At 48.2% G+C, this 20,145-nt stretch overlaps 2 protein-coding genes across 2 annotated transcripts; one reads left to right on the top strand and one right to left on the bottom strand.

Annotated features, from left to right (window-relative positions):
* Window positions 1–2,834: 2,834 nt before the first annotated feature.
* Window positions 2,835–4,903, top strand: LOC123099186 (uncharacterized). The gene is made up of 6 exons (XM_044521350.1): window positions 2,835–3,657; window positions 3,799–3,867; window positions 3,994–4,096; window positions 4,181–4,252; window positions 4,359–4,447; window positions 4,513–4,903. Exons 1-6 carry the CDS (start codon window positions 3,043–3,045, stop codon window positions 4,654–4,656), a joined length of 1,092 nt encoding a protein of 363 aa, XP_044377285.1. The 5' UTR covers window positions 2,835–3,042; the 3' UTR covers window positions 4,657–4,903.
* Window positions 4,904–5,825: 922 nt separating this feature from the next.
* LOC123100718 (protein C2-DOMAIN ABA-RELATED 8) lies at window positions 5,826–7,684 on the bottom strand. Its single transcript, XM_044522604.1, has 3 exons — window positions 7,355–7,684; window positions 6,632–6,727; window positions 5,826–6,353 (listed from the first exon to the last, which is right to left on the bottom strand). Exons 1-3 carry the CDS (start codon window positions 7,475–7,477, stop codon window positions 6,063–6,065), a joined length of 510 nt encoding a protein of 169 aa, XP_044378539.1. The 5' UTR covers window positions 7,478–7,684; the 3' UTR covers window positions 5,826–6,062.
* Window positions 7,685–20,145: the final 12,461 nt, after the last annotated feature.

Here is a 20,145-nt window from a genome sequence, read left to right as displayed (position 1 = left end):
AATTTGAAAAAGTTCACAAAATTTGAAAAAAAGTTCACGAGCTAAAACTTCATGCATTTGAATTCACGGCTAATAAATTCACAAATTTGAAAAAAATCACACATTGGAAAAGGTTCATGAATATTGGAGAAAGTTCACAAAAAAATTGCGAATTAAGAAAATAAAAGAAAACCTTAAAAATAACGAAAGTTAAAACGAAAAAACCTGAAGAAAAACCGACGAAACAGAAAAATAAAAGAAAAACCTACTATACAAAAAGTGGAAAAGGAAGGAACTGGGCATAGGAAGTAAGTTGTAGCAGTTGGCTAGGTTTGCTTGAACTAAATTTGCACAGCCTGCACGGAGGGACTTCGAGACCCACTACCCGCATGAGTGTTTTGAAATTTAAAAGAACGAAAAAGAATAAGTCGGCTGAGCCCATGAAGGAGAAGGGGTGTGCGGCGGCCGAAAATGGGCCAGCCCAGTCGGGCGGCCTGTGCGTGCTACTGTCAAATTCTACTCCCCCGAACGTCTGGTGTATACGTACATATAAAAGTGTGTACGATTGGTTGATTTACGGTAATGCTAACTGGCAAGGTAATGCTAACTGGCAAACCTTCACTGGGAAGGAATTGCCGTCGAATGCACTCGGAGCCGTTTGATCTTCCCTCGTTGTTAGCTAAGAGCATCTTCACTCGTTCGGCCCTCCAACGCATCCGGCGATTGCGTTTTTTTTGCCCGGGGGACGATCCAGTTCCCAGCCGCATCTCCAGGTTTCGGCCCCAGGACGCACATAAATACAAACGTGTCTTTCCCGCTGCCCAAAAAACGCCACAAGTTCGGCGATCATCGGCGATCTGCCGCAGTTAGGCGATCGCCATGCCACAGTTCGGCGATCAAAACATACACGAAAGTTCAGCGTTCAAAAGGAAGGACGCGCAGGCAAAGGAATGCATCAAACAACGGGCTCCTCCGGCGTGGGGCTGGTCGGCGTCGGCGTGGCTTCTGTGCTCGGCGTCGGCGTCGGCGTGGCTTCATCGCTCGGGCTGGGCGTCGGCGTTGGGGTCGGCGTGGGTGTGGGCGGAGGCGCGGTGGTTGAAGGCATCTGGTTCAAGATGAGGCCGCGCTCCGCCAGGTACCACGCCTTGATCCGTCTCCAGTACGTGTCGGCGTTCTGATTCACGCCGGTGATCGGGTCGACGCTGACGGTCTTCCATGCTTCGGCGAGGCACTCGTCTTCTTTGGACGTCCACTTGACGCGCGGCTCGCCCGGCCTGGCATTGGCCCCCGCTTCTTCTTTCTCCCTTTCCTCGCCGGTGCCGGCTCCATCTCCTCCTCCTTTTCCTCCTCGGCGTCGTCGAGCTCGTCGTCCATGTCGGCCGCGGTGTCCATTGTGTCGTCTTGCGCGTGGAACCCGGGGTAGGAGGCGGCGGCGACGGAGCCGCTCGTGATGATCTCGTCCATCTCGATGTCGGTCGCGTCGGGGGTGCCGAAATGTGGCGCCGAGGCTTGTGAGAAGGGCAGGGCGCCCCTGCGCAAAGGCGGCGTCGGCGAGGCTGTGTACGTCGGCGGCGAATAGTTGTACTGGGTGTGGAGGCCGGTGAACGCGGGCGAGGGAGTGCGCTGGTCGGGGTTCAGATCGGAGGGTGAGGCACGTGGCGGCGCGCCATGTGGGAAGGTGATGTTGGTGTTGAATCCCCCATGCGCGTCGCCGTCAGAGTAGCCAGTCGAGGGTGCGTACGCCCAGGGCGGCGGCGGCGGTGGCGAGAAGTTGGCCGGCGACGCGACGCTCTGTTGGCTCCACGTAGCTTGCGGGCAGTGGCCGGGCGGATTCATCATCCCCGCGTGAGACACCTCTGCCTGCTCCGCCGCCGCCGCCGTTGCCGCCGACGCGGCCGCGTCCCTGGCCTTCTTGGCGTTGAGCCTGTTCAGTCGGTCGGTGGTGACAGCCTCCTGGCGCTGAACCTCTGCTCTCCACTCGGCGTTGGACATGCCCGGTGATTTTGCCATCGGCGCCCTCGGCTTCCTCCGCTTCGGCTAGGTGGAATCGGCAACGGCAGCGGAGCGAGGGGCAGAATACTTTGTCGGCGGCATGGCAGCCGGATGGCGGGGAGCGGGAGGAGAATGGCGGGGCAGAAGGGGGGAGGAGGAGAGCAATGAGGAAATGGAGGGAACAGGGGTGGGGGGGAGGGGGGACGGCGGGAAAAGGCCTATCTGTCGCCGACAGAGCGGGCCCACGTGCCTTTTCGCTTCGGCCGGCGCCCCCAAGCGCCTCCCGGGGGGCTGGGTTCGGCTCGGGTTCTCCGACTGTTATTTCGGCCCAAACCGGCGATAAACAAGATCCTGGGACGCGGCTGGACCGAATTTTCGGCGTCGGCGCTAAAAAAGACGCCCTGGTGGCCTGTTGGGTGTGTGTGTGTGTGTGTGTGTGTGTGTGTGTGTGTGGGGGGGGGGGGGGAGATGCTCTAAACTGACAACGACAAAACCAAAGTCGTTTTCTCAGTCGGCGGATCATTTCAACCTCGAAAATTCGAACTTAAACATGTGTCAGCAAACAAGCAGTAGTATGTCGACCTCGTAGCCCCGGTGGAGACAGGAGAAGAGAAGGCCGAGACAGCGACCAAGTGGCAGAGAGATGGGTGGATGGGTGCCATGTCAGCGAGGCAACAATCACCTTACCTTATCGGCTGGCTGACATGGCATGCCGTGGTTGGCCAGGCGAATCCCTCTCATCTGCCAGCGCCCACTGGCAAAGCGCCACGCAGGCGGCCTCCCCCCCTCTCATCCGATTTCCCAAACCGTAACGTAACGACAGACGGCAGAGGTTGGAGAATCAAATCAAATACTAGTATATCCGGCGTCCCGATCGTGGAGCCACCACCGCCGCCATTAAAAAACTTCATTTGTTCACCTCCACTGCCCACCAGCTCCCCTCAGATTTACTTTGCCTGCAGCCGGTTGGGAAAGATCGTATCTTGGAGCAAGCAAGAACGGGGAGGAGAGGAGGGGAGGGAGGACGCCGTCGACCGGAGCTTGCTTGCTAGCTAGGTGCTCCGTTGGTTAATGGAGCTGGCGGCGCCATGTAGCTTCAGCTGCTCCTCCTACACCCACTGCTCCATCGGCATCACGCCGGCGCGGGCCCTCCGCGCCGGCGCCGGCGCCTGGAGGCTCCGCGCCGGGGCGCACCATGGCGGCGGGGACGGCGTCGAGCCGGGGCGGCCGGCCGGTCGCCTTGCCGCTGATGGGCCTCCCGTCGTCGACGTGCCGGCCGTCGTCGGCGCCGCGGACGGGTTCGGAGGGGCGCGCGACGCGGAGCTGGCCATGTGGGAGAAGCTGGGCGCCGTGGTGAGGCTCAGCTACGGCATCGGCATCTACGCGGGCATGGCGCTGGCGGGGCGGGCGATCTGCGACATGGCCGACATCGACTCCTCCGGCGGGTTCCACCCCTCGCTGACGGCGCTGGTGGAGGGGCTCGGCTACGCGTCGCCGCCCATCATGGCGCTGCTCTTCATCCTGGACGACGAGGTGGTCAAGTACTCGCCCCACGCCCGCGCCATCCGCGACGTGGAGGACGAGGAGCTCCGCACCTTCTTCGCCGGCATGTCCCCCTGGCAGTTCATCCTCGTCGTCGCCGCCAGCTCCGTCGGCGAGGAGCTCTTCTACCGCGCCGCCGTGCAGGTAACTATTTATTGCTCGAGTGCAGATGATTGATTGATCGATGCCACTGATTATATTCCCCATTTTTCATCTAAAATGAGAAAGAAATTATATCTCATTTTCAGTATAGTTTGAAGCTGAATCAATTGATGAAAATTGCAGGGAGCATTGGCCGATATATTCCTGAGAGGCACGGAGCTGATGAAAGATGCCCGAGGGATTGTGTCCTTGGTATGTACTGATTGTGACTTAAATTGCACTTGATTTTCTTCAGTTCAGTTCAGTTCATCTGTTTTGACTGATGAACATAACTGTAGTTAACTGTACTTGCTTCTTTTTGTTGATATATATCTGCAGAGTGGAATGGTGCCTCCATTTGTGCCGTTCGCGCAAACCTTTGCCGCCGCCATCACCGCCGCGCTCACGGGGTCCCTCTACTACATCGCTACCGCCCCCAAAGGTAACTGAACCCGCCGATTCCGTAACATGCTTGCTGTTGTTTCAGATGAAATTGAGCCCATCTCTTGCCGTGTTATTATTTCAGACCCTACCTATGTGGTGACACCGGTCATGCGCTCGCACGCCGGGCGACAGAATATGAAGAAACTGTTTTCAGGTGTGTTTCTATGTGTGTATTCTCTTATCCCGCATTCACTAACAAGAGGTATAAGATGTGTGAAAACAGAGATGATGTAGTAACATGATTCTTTTTGAACTTCCAGCTTGGTACCAACGGCGGCAGATGAGGAAGATATACTCACCTCTCCTGGAAGGCATCCTGGCTTTCTACCTCGGCTTCGAATGGATCCAGGTAACCATTTTAGTTACTTCTCTAGCTACTTTACATGATTTTAATTTGCAACGCGATGGATGCAGACGGGCAACATTCTGGCGCCGATGATCACCCACGGCATATACTCCGCGGTGGTCCTTGGCCACGGGCTATGGAAAATCCAAGACCACAGGAGAAGGTTGCGACAAAGGGTCCAGGAAATTAGACGAAGCTCAGACGAACTCTAGTCGCCATCTAGCGAGCTGGGGACCAAGTTTTGATACAGTTAGTCTACGATACAGATAGAGAGGAGACTCTAGTAGTACAAGACAAGATGTACATATGCAGGCAGGATGGCATGACGTCAACATACAGTGCATACATATATAGTACTTATATATACGTGTGTTAGTGTATAGAAACGAAGTACTTAACTGTATCATGTTCATGTAGTATGTATATGAGGCCGATATATCAGATGACCTTTTCTCTGTGTGTCTTGTTGAGCCTCTTCATACACTTTGTCTACGACAGAGTGCCACCAACAGGATGGCATCACATCAATACATAGTGTGTGTATGTGTACGTGTGTGTAGTGTTTAGTACTGAAACTAGTTAACTGTATCATGTATATCTATGAAGACGACATATAGATGAGCTCTTTTATGTGGTTGCAGTTACATCAACAGCTTTTTGTGTGTTGTCGAGCCCCTGAAATGTGTGTTGTAGCTCCAATCTTTGATGATGGCTCAAAAGGTGAAGGGAAAAAAGAAAAGAAGAAGACAAAATCGCGGCACAGCCCAATGTGAGCTTTTATTTCAGCTGCTCGAAGTCGGTCTGCTCATAAAGTGAAATCAGATAGTATGTTGGCTATTGATTATTGGCGGAAAACTCGCGCGTCCCGACCGACCCAAATCCTCCACATCATTTTTTTTGTAAAAGGGGTTGCTCCTGATTTCCATTAAAAGATACCATTACAAATTCAGTTTACAAACCAGAACCAAAATAACCAAACTGCTGCAGCATACTGCAAATTCAAACCAATGGTGAGCAACCGGGGTGCGGCCCAGCTCTCGACCACCACTAGCAACATCAATCACTTCAGATATTTACAATAATCAGGGCAACAGTTTTTAAACTGACTCCAGATTACAGAACCTACAAATCTAAAAGGGGAAAACCCCAAGGAAAACCATGCAACAAAGGGAGAAACACGATACATACCAAAAGATTAATCATATGAGTTTTTCTGTGAGCCTCTTGGTTATCGTAGACTCGATAGCCATATCAGTTATAACATAGAACATAAATATTAATCATAAACTTAGAAATAATTAAATAATAATTATTGACCCTAAGACACATTTCCAACAATTTACGTTATGAAAGTAATGGAAAGGGCAGTAGCCCGATTTGAAAAAAAAAACTTACTGTGTTTCTTTTGAAGGTTACAACTTACTGTGTTTCTTTTGAAGGTTACAACTAGAAATACAGTGCACACATCAAGCTGAAGTCAATAACGCGCACACACACCACATGCACTGTCAAACCACAACATCCACAAATTGCTACCACATCTGACACAAGGAACAGGAACCAACCATAGCTGCAGCTTCATCAAACAAGGTTGCGATAACATTCGGCCGGGCTCAGCTTAAAGCGTAACACCAGGGACGACGTGAACCCATTCCAGCTGCAGCACGACGGAGCCACTGTCGACGTTCTTCAGCTTCAGAATCAAGTCCTGGACGACCTTGCCATTCTTCCACGACACGTGGCTCTCGCCGCCAAGGTAGTTTGCGCCAACCGGGTAGATGGTCTTGATCCTGGTTCCGTCAGAGGCATGCTTTAGATCCAGCTTCGCGGCGTCGTAGATGTCAGTTACGCTGAACTCAGCCACTCCCATGCTGTCATCCGCGGTGAATGTGTCCGCATCAAAAACCTCCTGCATAATGTTTTTGCCAGTTGGATATGTAAGTAGCTCGTTCATTTAATAACTTTGCGAACCATCTGTGGACCTATGGTGTAAAAGGAACCCCTATCTTTCATGTTTCAGCTCAGAAGAAAATTCTATGCGATCGTTTTTTGGGGGCTTATTTAAGAAATTTGTGAAAATACTACTGTATGTAACAAATATTGAAGTTTCTTTCAACTTCGGGTTACACAGACACGCAAAGTTCTAGTAGAGTTTACTTGATGAAGAAACTCAAACAGGAGACTTACAAGTTTCACCGGCTTTGTAAGATTTGTGACAGGGAGCACCAGTACGTCATTCCATAAAGGATTGACATTTTTCTTCTGAACGCTAGTCTTCACCTTCTACACCATGAGGAAATAAAATTTCAGTAACGCAGAGATAATGAAATTAGCAGTAATGGTGAGAAACAGGATATCTGTCCATGTTACAGAAACTGTAAGTTAACTGCAGAAATTACAGTTTACTACTCCACTGTCCGAAATTAATATATAGCACTCAACTAATTCTATCAAAGGCAAACAACAATTCCACGAGGAGATAAACAAGAACTAATTCACTCAACTAATTCTTTCGTACTTCCGTTTCTCGCGAACCTTAAGTGTGCACTCTGTAAGGGCTTCAGATCGCTACAGCCGGGCAATATGCCTCTTATCTAAAAAAAAGCTGGGACGAACTACAGTCTGATTCATATCAATCATCATGCCAAACATGCTTACATTTATTAGCTTAAATTCAAAGAATTAATAGCTGTCAGAAACTTGTTCATCTATCGAACATCTTGCGAGCACAAATCGATTTTGGAGAAGATAGACACCCGCCCTGAACCCGATCCCACGCGGCCATAACTTATGCCCTGGGTCGTTGCTGCGACCTTGGCCACGGGGCGCTCAGCAGCCGGCCGCCGGCGGCGACACACGTACGGCTCCTACGTCAAGGACTGGGAAGAAGATAAGAGATGATGGTCTGACCTGGGAGCCGTAGTAGAGGACGACGTAGGGGTCGCTGGTGTGGGTGAGTGGGTCTGCGACGACGAGGTTGTGGCCTCGGACGACGCGGACGCTGAGCTTCCCGAGCACCGGCTCCGAAGCCATGGCAGACGGCCGGTACAGTACAGGTTTATCGACGGACGAATCCCCGGCTTCTAGGCACTGGATGGGAGCGGAGCAGGCTGGGCGAGGAGAGGAGCGGGCTGGCGGCAGGGTGGCATGGATGCGGCCAACAGCTGCCGGCCGGCCGGCGCCGGGTTTTATCGGCGACTCCGCCGAGGCAGGCGGCGACGGTACGTATGGCAATGGGAATTAATGTTACTACTCATTAAGTGTCGAGTAAATTCCAAATCCCGCTGCCTTTTCCGTTTCAGAAAGAATTGATAGCAAATTTCTCTTCTTTTTTTGCCGTGGCGAAGCTTGCAAATTTCTTCTACAAAAGGAAACGTTTGAAATTGCATCTCGTAACCAGCGTGAGTAATTTAGCTTTACACTGTAATTTGCGTATAAGAATTTTTAAATCAACATCGACGAGGCTGGGTGGCTTGGTCCCCAAACCGATAGAGGGAGGGAAAGACGAGCTATATATTTTTGTTATTCAAAACACGGCATGGAAGGATCAAATTTGAAAATTGGTGCAAAGTGGAGTACAACGCAAAGTCGAATATACATGAAAAAAATGAATTTGCTTGAGTTCGAATTGCATCATGTAACTATTGATTTGATGTTTTATTAGGAGTCAAAACATTTTTTGCTCACTATAAGTGTGGGTCCACGGCTTCCCAACAACTTGCCTCTAGGTTCGACTTCCTCTCAGACCGTGTGATGACTTTTTTTTTTAAGGAAAGACCGTGTGATGACTTTAGGACATGGCCGATGAATTTTTGTGTTGACAACGCTAACTCGTATGAAGACGAACGCTCTGCGCAGTATGGATGGAAATCACATGCATGCCCATCTCAGCCCACTTACTACCCCCCTCTCTCTCTCTCAACTTTACTTTTTTCCATACAAAGCTGTCTTCCTTTTCTTTTCATGAAACAAGAAAAGGTACTGCCATTTTTAGGAAAATCACGACAATATCCAATCCCTCGGATATGGCCGCCCCTATTGATACAACGGGTGTCATTGAAGTCAACAAGAAAAAAGAGAAAGTCGAAACCTCGGTCGGCCCGTCCGAGTCAAACAAGCGGCGGCATGAGGAGGGTCTGTCCGAGTCAAACAAGCGGTGGCGTCAGGAGGACCTGTTCAATCGGAGGCGATAAATACCTTTCTTCTTCTCCTCTTCTTCAATCACTCTTTTATTAAGACACAAACAAACAAACGAAAACTCTTTCTAACCCTTATTCACATGGGCCGACTCCCATAAAGCGCTTTGCTTACGGTCATTAAGCTCGACCGCGTTGACAACTACTTGTATTTTGGCATGAGTACAACCATACCTTGGCTTCTAGCATTCAAGGTGATCCCATCACCAACGTAAACCTTGGATTTTTCCTTCCTGGGAAAGTGTTTGGCAAAAGGATCTCGAGAGGGAAGATCAAATCTTACATTCCCCTCGTAGACATTGACAATAGCTTTTGTAGTCCTTAAAAAGGGTTTACCGAGTATAATCGGAGCAATGTGATCCTTAGGCATATCCACTCCAGCTATATCAATCAGAGCAGGGCATCCATAATGTTGAACAATAACACCATTCTTAATACCTACTGCTTGCGTATAAGTGGAATCAGCCTAGTTTAATTTTATTTCACTTATAACAAAAGGACCAACATTGAGTTTATTATATAAAGATTTCAGGATAGTAGACACACTAGCCCCTAGATCACATAAAGCGTTAAACTTAGGGTTAATCATCCTTTTGCCTTCAGTGGTGTCCATGTGCTCAGTTTTACCCTCAGTTGTGAATCGTGCTCAGTTTTGCCCCTAGACTGTGCGCAACGACTATGACGAGGCCAAACGAGCAATTTTGAGTCCATTCCGTCCGCCGGCGTTAGTGGTAGTGGGTCCGGAGCTTACACGTGGGACCGCATGGACGTGGATCCGGAGCTGACATGTGGGACCGTGCAACAAAATCCCCAAATCAATCCTAGGGTTCTAACCGATGCACTCGGCGCCCACTCTGTCCCGTCCGTCGTCCGGCCGCCGCCACCAGCTGCGCTGCCGCGGCCATCCTGCTCCACCGCTACCTGCTCTGCTCGCCACCTTCCATCGATGCCACGGGTGGGACGCCCGCCACCTGCTCGACCCGCGGCGTGGCCTCCTTCCGTACACCCGGCCGGAGCGCTGATAGGTGGGGGGCTGGTGCACACAGAGGAAGTACGAGGGTGAACCCTAGGGCGAAACGGCGAGCGGCGACGACCCCAGAGTATTTGGCGAGGCAGGCATCGGGCCGGAGATCCTTCGCGTCCACGACTGGGTTCCAGAGGGGTAAGTCACGCCTCCTGTTTAGATTGAGCTTAGTTGTGCATTTGAACAGTCGATTTGCCCGGTTAGTGTGCTGATTGCGTCTCTGTTTTTCATCGGTTAGGATGGAGTTGAGGTTCGCTTTCTTGGTGCACATTAGAAGGGACGGTACATGTTGAATGCAAAGAATAAGAAGAAATTCCAAGGAGGTTTCGATTATCTGTTGCCAATGGCTTGTAATTGGAGTTTCAGACAATTTGGGGAGGTAATTTGCAGCCAATATCCTTGGAGTTTGCTTGATGAAGTGGAATACAAATACTACGATGGGGAAAAGAAATGGGTGACAGTTAGTAATGATGAAGAGCTGGCTACCATGTTTGCTAGGCATAAGGAGAAAGAGAATTTTCATGTGAGGCTGCAAATTGATGTGCTTGAGCAGGCATTTAGACCTAGGATGGCTGGTGCAACTTCTCGGGCAGAACCAAGTTGTCGTAATGGCAGCTCTAGCCAGAACAGTTCAGTTAGTGCACTGCGACGTGGTGGCTCGACAAGCGTGGGCACCGGCAGTAGGGTCCCGCTTGAAGTGGAGCCTGATGCCTACAATTCTGGGGTTGATGAAGAGAAGCTATATTCTGATGTTATTCAGAATTTACGACGGGCACCTCAGGCTGAAAACCAAGATGAGGCTCACAATGCAGTCTGTGTGGATGATGACGCGGTGGGTGAGGACGAAGACCTTGCCGCTGTTGAATGGGACCCTTTGAACCCTCATATGGAAGAAGGTACCGTTTTTGCATCCATGAGTGAGTGTAGAAATGCACTTGTGACATACTGCATCAAGATAGAACGTACTTTCAAAGTTGAGAAGAGTGATCAAGTACGTTACAGAGTGCACTGTCCGACTAAGGGTTGTCCATGGAGGATGCTCGCATCTAAAATGCGAAATAACACGAATGTTCAGGTCAAATTGAACCCTTTTAAGCACACATGCCAGGAATCAACCCTTAGGAAGGACACAATCAGTAGAGCCAAGTCAAGGTGGGTGGCAGAAGAAGTAAAGAAGTGGGTGAAAGAAAACCAGCAAGTGGGTCCAAAGGAATTGCAGAAGAACATTGAAGACAAGGTCAAGATAGATTTACCATAAATGAGGTTGTTTAATGGTAAACAACATGCTATGGATTCTTTTTATGGTAACTGGCAGGAAAGTTTTCAATTGTTGTATTCATTCAAAGGTGAAGTGGAGAGGACCAGCCTAGGTAGTATTGTAGATATTGACCACCACACCGTGGATTACACATTCAGGGGAGTGACAAAGACCAAGGAATGCTTTAGGAGGGTTTTTGTCTTCTTTGAGGCTTGTCGTCGGGGTTTTTTGGCAGGCTGCAGGTCTTATTTGGCTATTGATGCTACTTTTCTCACAGGGAGGTTTAAAGGACAGTTAGTAGCAGCTTGTGCAGTTGATGCACACAGTTTTGTATTTCCAGTTGCGTACGGTGTGCTGGAGACAAAGTCTTAGCTGGACTTGGTTTTTGCATAATCTGCACCGGGCTATTGCACATCCCAATAGGTTGGTAATTCATACAGATGCCTGCAAAGGTTTAGAAGTGGCCGTGGACAATGTGTTCACTGGAGTAGAGCATAGGGAATGCATGCGTCACCTTGCTGCAAATTTTGTGAAGAGATTCAAAGGAAAGGTGTATACCGACAATTTATGGCCAGCATCTTTGACTTGCAGTGTGAAGAAGCACAACTACCACTTGAGGCAGTTATACACGAGCCCCAAAGTGAAGGAATGCTTGGAAACACACCACTCCAAGTTATGGGCCAGAAGCCAATTCAGTGAACTGAGCAAAGTTGACTATGTGCACAATAATCTAGCAGAGTCTTTCAACTCAACGATCCGGAAACTAAAGGGTCATTATGTGGTGGATTTGCTTGACAGGATAAGGATAGAATACATGCAAAAATTCATTATCGTGCAGCAATAGCCGATGCAAAATTCATGGGCCACATTCTCATCTCTGCCGTGATGAATGAACTGAAGCAGAAAACAACAGGCTTGGAAATGAACATGACCCTTTGCTCGGGTACCACAGCAGAGATATCATATTTGGATAAAGAGAAGAGGGAATGGAGATATCCAGTGGATTTAGAAGCTAGAACTTGCAGTTGTAGGCAATGGCAGATAACTGGGTTGCCATGCATTCATGCCTTTTTTTTTCATCACTTCTCTCCCAGGTCCAGCAGGGAACATACAGCAGTATGTGCATGATTACTACTCTGTTGCAAGGTTTAAAGCCACATATGCGTATGCCTTGCCTGCTATGGAGGGAAAACAACAATGGGACATAGTGGACCCTGGATTCAAGCTTAGCGCTACAGTTCTGAAGAGAGCAGCAGGTAGACCAAGGAAGAGTCGAATCAGACCTCGCAGCGAAGGAGCTGGACTTGGAGCGAGGAAGCGTAAGTGCACAAGGTGTGGTGGGTCTGGTCATTTCAGTAAGTATTGTGATAACACAGTAGATCCAGCGTTCGGAGAGTGTTTCGATGAAGGCTTCGATGAAAATATTGGTCAGCAGCCGGTTGCCGCAACAGATGATGAACATGATGGTCAACAGCAGGTTGCATCAGATGAGGATTTTGACGAGGTTCCAAATGATGATAGTCAACAGCCGCATGATTTTGACGATGATCCAAAATATCCTCCAAATGATGATTCAAGTGAGGCTCCAAATGGTGATCCAAGTGAGGCTCCAAACGAGGCTCCAAATGATGATCCAAGTGAGGATCCAAATGGTGACCAACCTTCTGTCATTGTGAGTTTTGCTAGGTATGTAAATCTTGAAAATACTACTGTACATTTATCACTTGACATGATCTCATTACCCTTTATGTTTTGTACAGCTCTGCGGTAGGTTTGAAGAAGACACGCAAGGAAGCGACAACCAAGAGAAGAAGAGAAGAAGCAATGAGCACAAGGTGCACTAGGAGCAAAGTGATGGCAAGAAGCTCAAGGATCAAACAGAAGCCCCAACGCTATTTATGAATAATTATGAAACATTATGAATAATGTTGTATTTCTGTTGAATGATGTTGGACCTATGTACTATGTTTGAATGATGTTGGTGAAGGAAATATGCCCTAGAGGCAATAATAAAGTTATTATTTATTTCCTTATATCATGATAAATGTTTATTATTCATGCTAGAATTGTATTAACTGGAAACATAATACATGTGTGAATACATAGACAAACAGAGTGTCACTAGTATGCCTCTACTTGACTAGCTCGTTGATCAAAGATGGTTAAGTTTCCTAGCCATTGACATGGGTTGTCATTTGATTAACGGGATCACATCATTAGGAGAATGATGTGATTGACTTGACCCATTCCGTTAGCTTAGCACTTGATCGTTTAGTTTGTTGCTATTGCTTTCTTCATGACTTATACATGTTCCTATGACTATGAGATTATGCAACTCCCGTTTACCGGAGGAACACTTTGTGTGCTACCAAACGTCACAACATAACTGGGTGATTATAAAGGTGCTCTACAGGTGTCTCCGAAGGTACTTGTTGGGTTGGCGTATTTCGAGATTAGGATTTGTCACTCCGATTGTCGGAGAGGTATCTCTGGGCCCACTCGGTAATGCACATCACTATAAGCCTTGCAAGCATTGCAACTAATGAGTTAGTTGCGGGATGTTGTATTACGGAACGAGTAAAGAGACTTACCGGTAACGAGATTGAACTAGGTATTGAGATACCGACGATCGAATCTCGGGCAAGTAACATACCGATGACAAAGGGAACAACATATGTTGTTATGCAGTTTGACCGATAAAGATCTTCGTAGAATATGTGGGAGCCAATATGAGCATCCAGGTTCCGCTATTGGTTATCTACCGGAGACGTGTCTCGGTCATGTCTACATAGTTCTCGAACCCGTAGGGTCCGCACGCTTAAAGTTTCGATGACAGTTATATTATGAGTTTATATGTTTTGATGTACCGAAGGTTGTTCGGAGTCCCGGATGTGATCACGGACATGACGAGGAGTCTCAAAATGGTCGAGGCATGAAGATTGATATATTGGAAGCCTATATTTGGATATCGGAAGTGTTCCGGGTGAAATCGGGATTTTACCGGAGTACCGGAGGGGTTACCGGAACCCCCCAGGGGTTAATGGGCCATAGTGGGCCTTAGTGGAGAAGAGGAGAGGCCGCCAGGGCAAGGGCCGCGCGCCCCTCCCCCCTAGTCCGAATAGGACAAGGAGAGGGGGGCGGCGCCCCCCCCCTTTTCCTTCTTCTCCTCCACCTCTTTCCCCCTCTTCTCCTAATCCAACAAGGAATAGGGAAGGAGTCCTACTCCCGGTGGGAGTAGGACTCCTCCTGGCGCGCCCCCTCCTGGCCGGCCGCACCTCCCCCCTTGCTCCTTTATATACGGGGGCAGGGGGGCACCCTAGAGACACAACAATTGATCATTGATCTTTTAGCCGTGTGCGGTGCCCCCCTCCACCATAGTCCACCTCGATAATACTGTAGCGGTGCTTAGGCGAAGCCCTGCGTCGGTAGAACATCATCATCGTCACCACGCCGTCGTGCTGACGAAACTCTCCCTCAACACTCGGCTGGATCGGAGTTCGAGGGACGTCATCGGGCTGAACGTGTGCTGAACTCGGAGATGCCGTGCGTTCGGTACTTGATTGGTCGGATCGTGAAGACGTACGACTACATCAACCGCGTTGTGCTAATGCTTCTGCTTTCGGTCTACGAGGGTACGTGGACAACACTCTCCCCTCTCGTTGCTATGCATCACCATGATCTTGCGTGTGCGTAGGAAATTTTTGAAATTACTACGTTCCCCAACAGTTGGACCTATGTTAGAACTTCAAATTTGACATGCTATTTGGATGTTGCAATTTTTTCGAAACTTTGGTAGGGTAAACACACATTCATGAAAAATGTGCTAAAAAAGAGCTCCAAAGGTAGGGTAAACAGCCTCATTTCTAAGCAAGGTTTTTTTCGACCTTGTCTAAATCAGCCAAATAACTTTCCTACACATATATTCTATATACACAGACTATATGTGCGCTGGTTTTTCCTTTTTTATTTTTTTTGCTCATTTGAATTCTGGTCAAACCTAACTTTGACCAAGATTTAAACAAGTCTAAAACATCAAAATGAAAAACTAAGCCTGGATCCTTCTTAGTCACTCCAAAATGAAGTTGTGGTGAGGTTTTTGAAATTTTCATGAAAAATGTGCTAAAAAAGAGGGGTCCAAAGATAGGGTAAACGACCTCATTTCTAAGCAAGGTTTTTTTTTACCTTGTCTAAATCATCCAAATAACTTTCCTACACATATATTTTATATATACGGACTATGTGCGCTGGTTTTTTCATTTTTGATTGTTTTTAATTTTTTTGCTCATTTGAATTCTGGCCAAACTTAACTTTGACCAAGATTTAAACAAGTCTAAAACATCATAATGAAAACCTAAGCCTGGATCCTTCTTAGTCACTCCAAAATGAAGCTGTGGTGAGGTTTTTGAAATTTTCATGTTCATTTCCCCAAAACACTTCTCTTCACTTCATACAAGAGAATTTGAGATACTTGAGATATCACATAAGACACATGAAATTTTCGTTTAAATGTATGTAGACCTTGTTTATCAACTTAAATCGTTAGTATATGACATAAGAAGATTGTGTGCGCAGGTTTTTCATTTTTCTGATTTTTATTTAATTTATTATGCTCATTTGAAATCTGGTCAAACCTATCTTTGACTGCTGCAAACCCCTCCCAAACCCCGCTAACCCTAGCGCTGAACAAGGTCCGTTCATCTAATCCTAGCGGCGATCAAGGACCATCGTTCTAACCCTTCTAGAAGGAATCTGCGGGGAGGAGGGGGGCGATCCGCGAGATGCAATCTGATTGGCTGTGTGATTTTTTTTCTCAACACGTACCGGGCGCGCTGGATGGACCGTTGGGCCGTCTCACTGTCCGGGCCTGAGAGTGCTGTTAATGCCCGTCTCAGCCTTTCCAGGCTTGCATGCATGGGAAGGGCGGCGACGTGGGAATGCATGCGTGGGAGGCGAGCGACGTGGCCATGCACGTGTTGATTCAGAATTACGCCATTGTTTCAGATTACGGTAGTGATTCAGTTACGCAGCGATTCAGATGCACGCGCCCGGTCAAATAGCAGCCCTATGGTTTCGTTGTAGTGATTCACACATGCACGCGCCCCATCGTTTCTGTGCAAAACTTAACAGATACACACACGCGTCCGGATTCACACACGCACCATTCTCATCCCTTCTTTCTTCCTCTCCCACCCACACACCTATTTATATGCCTCTCTTCGTCTCCCACTCACCACCCAAGCCAGATCCATTCTCTCCAACTTCAAACACCCAAGCGACCGAGCCCTCCAAGCGACCAAGTGAAGATGCAGTACAACGGTCCGACCTTCGTTCGTCCGCCTATCGTGCCGGAGCTACGCTACCCACCAGGCGTGCTCGTGGAGAGGGAGCTCCGTGTCTGTGCGACTTCCAGGTGGAGGGGGTCCGTCGACCTCACATTCCTCAAAGCCGGCTATGCCCACCTCCCACGGGGCTCTCCTAGGATGTTCACCCTCAATGAGGTTCGTGACCGCGCCGACATCCTCCTACTGCTCACGGTCACCTTCGCCAACCCGTTTGACACACGCGAGCTCCTCGGCCAAGTGTATTGGTGTGACTGTGAGTCCATGTTCTTCACGGTGTACAACATCTTCACCAACTACGAGTGCATCTTCCCCACCGAAAACAGATGCACTCCCTTCCCTACGACGACGAGGAGGAGTGAGGTTGAAGACGATGTTGAAGGGGCGCGGCCAAGGTGGAAGAAAGGTCAAGATGAAGATGTTCAAGAAGGGGTGCGAGCCTGGAGTGAAGTTGTTCGTCAAGCTCGTCATGTTTTAGTTTTATCGTTTTTATTATGTTGCTTTTCTATGTCGTGCGTGCCGTGCCGTGTCGTGTCCCTAGACTTATTATCTATCTATGTAGGGTACCCATCTATGTAAGGGTACGGTGGGTTGCATCTTATCTATCTAAGTTATTATGTGTGTTCAAAAATGTCCGTGCCCAAAGATATCATTTCTTCCCTAAACCAAGTCATGAACTAACATGCACATTTATTCCCTTTAAACCCTAAACCAAGTGCCACTCTAACCAGAATCATGTGGCAGTGCAAATATACGTTTCCAACCCTCCAAAAGTTTAGTGCAAAACAAAGGAAAACCACTCTCACGCGTGTGCAAACAGTTAGTACAAACATGCATTTTTAAACCCTAAACCAAGTCACGGTCTCACTATGTATAGCTTCCTTCCCTAGCCATGTCAAAGTCTTTCCATCTGCCCTAGCAGCTAGCAGTGCAGCCCTAAACGCCACAATCCCACGCGGTCCTGGGTTCGAGTCCCAGCCGCACCAATGTTTTGTGCATTTTCCACCCTTCATTTTTTAGACAAATTATGTTTTTCTCAATGTAATGCCCTTCAAAAATGTTCATTAATTTTGGCACCAGGTGTAAACCTCTACCAGAGCTGAGGCACATTTTCCATGACATTTTGGTCTTTGATTTAAATCACAATGTATTTGAATTGGAGTAATTAAATTGGTATTAAATATTTAACAGCTCCAAAAAAATTCTCTACTTAATTTTTGGCTCTGGAATAATTCAATTAGCTTCCACAAAAAGTTTCAACATTAAATAAAATGATTTACTGCCTAAACTAAATCAGAATGGAAAACAGAAAAACACGCAAGAGATCTCATTTGCCCACCCCTGAATGGGCCTAATTGGATGCAGTTAGCCCATTAGTCTAGCCGGCACTTGGCTCTCCGCTCTGAATTTGGCCCAAAGAGAAACCTTTTTTTTTACAGAAAGGCAGAGCAGAGAGCTGCATTTCATTGATCAAAGTTTCTGAATTTCTCATTTCTTCTCCCTTTTTTCAACATATTTAAATGTTGGCCATTTCTTCTCCCCCTTTTCAACATTTAAACAACTTTGACCAACATTTAAACAAGGTGAATTTCTCATACAATTTCAAGCTTACAAATTCCTCCATAATTCATGGGGTCCTAATTCATGCCTTTCCATACAATTTCAACATTACACCTAGTGCGATTAGTACCTACAAATGTCGAAAATTAATTGCAAATGGGTATTTGTGCTTGATCTTCAAGCTTCCTAACCTTCTTCTTCAACATCCTAAGCTCAACAGCTAGCTCTCTGTCATTGCGTGCTTCGCCTCCGTCTCTTCTTCCGGAGCTCGTGCTGCGGCCACTGCCGTTCGTAGCAGCATGGGCAACCATTGTTCATGCTCTTCTTGCAGTTCATTCATCAGAGTCTTGGCCAGAGCATCGACCCAAAGGAAGAAACATTTCACCTACATGAACGCCAAACAGATCAACCCCTGTTCGAATCCCAGTTCACCCGCTTTTCTTTTGCTTCGCGATTTTTGCGGGAAGCAAAACGGGCCAGGCCCAAAAACGCGACGCGAGGAGAGGGGGGTATGCGCCCGATTGCGGGAACAACTAAAACGGGCATGGATCAATTGCCTCCGAGCGTACCATATTTCCCACAAAGTGGACCGCGGCCCACCCTGAGATTTCATTCCGGCCTATATATACGTATCATAGAAGGAAAGAAATTGGCCCAACAACACTTTGCGGCTTGACCCAAAATAACCCACGCCAGACCAGACACCACGCACAGCCGTCTACCCCGGCCCGACGCCCAACCGCCGGCTGCCCCATCCCCGACCACGAAAATGGTGCAATTGCCCCGATTCTTACCCCATTCTCGCTGCACACGTAGAACGGACGATTATGGTTCTTCGATGTGTGAGAAACCCTCTGATCAACGCCCGCCCGGCACCGCGGACAGATGAAGATAGGCATCTCCACGCGCGCTGGGCTCTGCATCCGCGAGGTGGCGCGGGAGCTTAAAGAAGACATGGAGCTCGGAGCCGAAGGGGATCTCAACGTTGACGCACCCTCCACAGCTATCTTCCCACCGCCGCTCTCTCTGTCGTTGTGGTCACCGATGTGCTCTCTGTCACCCGCTCTCTCTGTCGCCGTGGTCACCGTCGCTCTTTGTCACCCGCTTATATAGCACACCCGCAACGGCTCTCTGCTCAACGGCTATTTGTTGGGTCCCACAAGCCACGCGTGCAACGGTCTGATCGTCTAGCACGTCTCTGCCGCCTGGTCCCACCTGTAAGGGCCGAGTCAAAATGTTGACCTGACGAAGACGGCAGTGTTCACGGAACAAGTCAGTGTTGACATACTAGGGGCAAAACTAAGCACGATTCGTAACTGAGGGCAAAACTGAGCACATGGACACCACTGAGGGCAAAAGGATAATTAACCCTTAAACTTGTTCATCCCAATCTCAATTTCTATAGTGGGTTCAAAGAAATCCTCCTGCTTAGCAGGTAGATTCTTATGCAACTTTTTACACTCTATATCAAGTTCATGCACCTTTAGAGCTACTTGGTAAATGAATCTTTTGTAGTCTTCATCATATTTTTGTTGGGAAACATAGTAGAAAAAAATGCCCTACGATCAACGAGGAACACTATGGACATGTGGTTTGGATCGGATCGTTACCAACTCCGAGTTCCAGCGGAAGAAGAGTCATTGTAGATCGTACTTGAAGTCACTCGAACCGTACACAAACGATCTCTCGAACGGAAGACTGAAAGCACAACCTAACCATAGTTTACAAGCGTACGGTCTTCATGATTCGGCAGCGCTTCACCGTCCAGAGCTGATCACCACCGGAGAATTAGAGGGAGGAGATTAGAACCACACTGACTTCTAATAATGTGTAGGGAGAGGATTAGAACCAGCTCTAATTGGATCAACTAGAACTAGAGAACTAGAGGAGGCTTTAAAACTTGTCTCTCCAAGGGCCAAAATCCTCAAGTATATATAGGTTGGAGGAGAGGGAAGGGGCGCCATATGGGGGGGACCTCCCCCCTTGCGTCGGGCAAGGAGGGGAAAACCCCCCTCCAATTCGGCCTCCCTCTTCCTTGTCCTTGAAGAAATGGGGGCGCCTCCCCTATTGGGCCCTTGTGGCCCAATATCCTTTTCAACACTTGGCCTTTTAAGGCCCGTTGATATTTAATTAAATAAAAGCCTCCTAATTATTATTCCAGCATTTTATTATTAATTTAACATCTCTAGAAACATTTTCCACATATATCTTATTTATTGGTATTACCCTGTATTACTCTGTAAACCCGGAAACCCTTCCGGTGACTCTGAAACGCTTTCGGTTCCTCTCGAAACTATTTCATAAACATTTCATCATTACTCATG

The sequence above is a fragment of the Triticum aestivum genome, chromosome 4D, assembly GCF_018294505.1.
Source record: "Triticum aestivum cultivar Chinese Spring chromosome 4D, IWGSC CS RefSeq v2.1, whole genome shotgun sequence".
Lineage (NCBI taxonomy): Eukaryota > Viridiplantae > Streptophyta > Magnoliopsida > Poales > Poaceae > Triticum > Triticum aestivum.
This window is presented reverse-complemented; position numbering and strand designations above follow the sequence as displayed.

Bases quoted from the DNA above. Each gene is read 5' to 3' on its own strand.
- LOC123100718 (XM_044522604.1), bottom strand. From the start codon at position 7,477: ATGGCTTCGGAGCCGGTGCTCGGGAAGCTCAGCGTCCGCGTCGTCCGA. The intron at 6,728-7,354 runs GTCAGACCATCA...CTCATGGTGTAG, and splicing joins TCCTCTACTACGGCTCCCAG to AAGGTGAAGACTAGCGTTCA. The intron at 6,354-6,631 runs GTAAGTCTCCTG...AACATTATGCAG, and splicing joins TTACAAAGCCGGTGAAACTT to GAGGTTTTTGATGCGGACAC.
- LOC123099186 (XM_044521350.1), top strand. From the start codon at position 3,043: ATGGAGCTGGCGGCGCCATGTAGCTTCAGCTGCTCCTCCTACACCCAC. The intron at 3,658-3,798 runs GTAACTATTTAT...TGAAAATTGCAG, and splicing joins TCTACCGCGCCGCCGTGCAG to GGAGCATTGGCCGATATATT. The intron at 4,097-4,180 runs GTAACTGAACCC...TTATTATTTCAG, and splicing joins CATCGCTACCGCCCCCAAAG to ACCCTACCTATGTGGTGACA.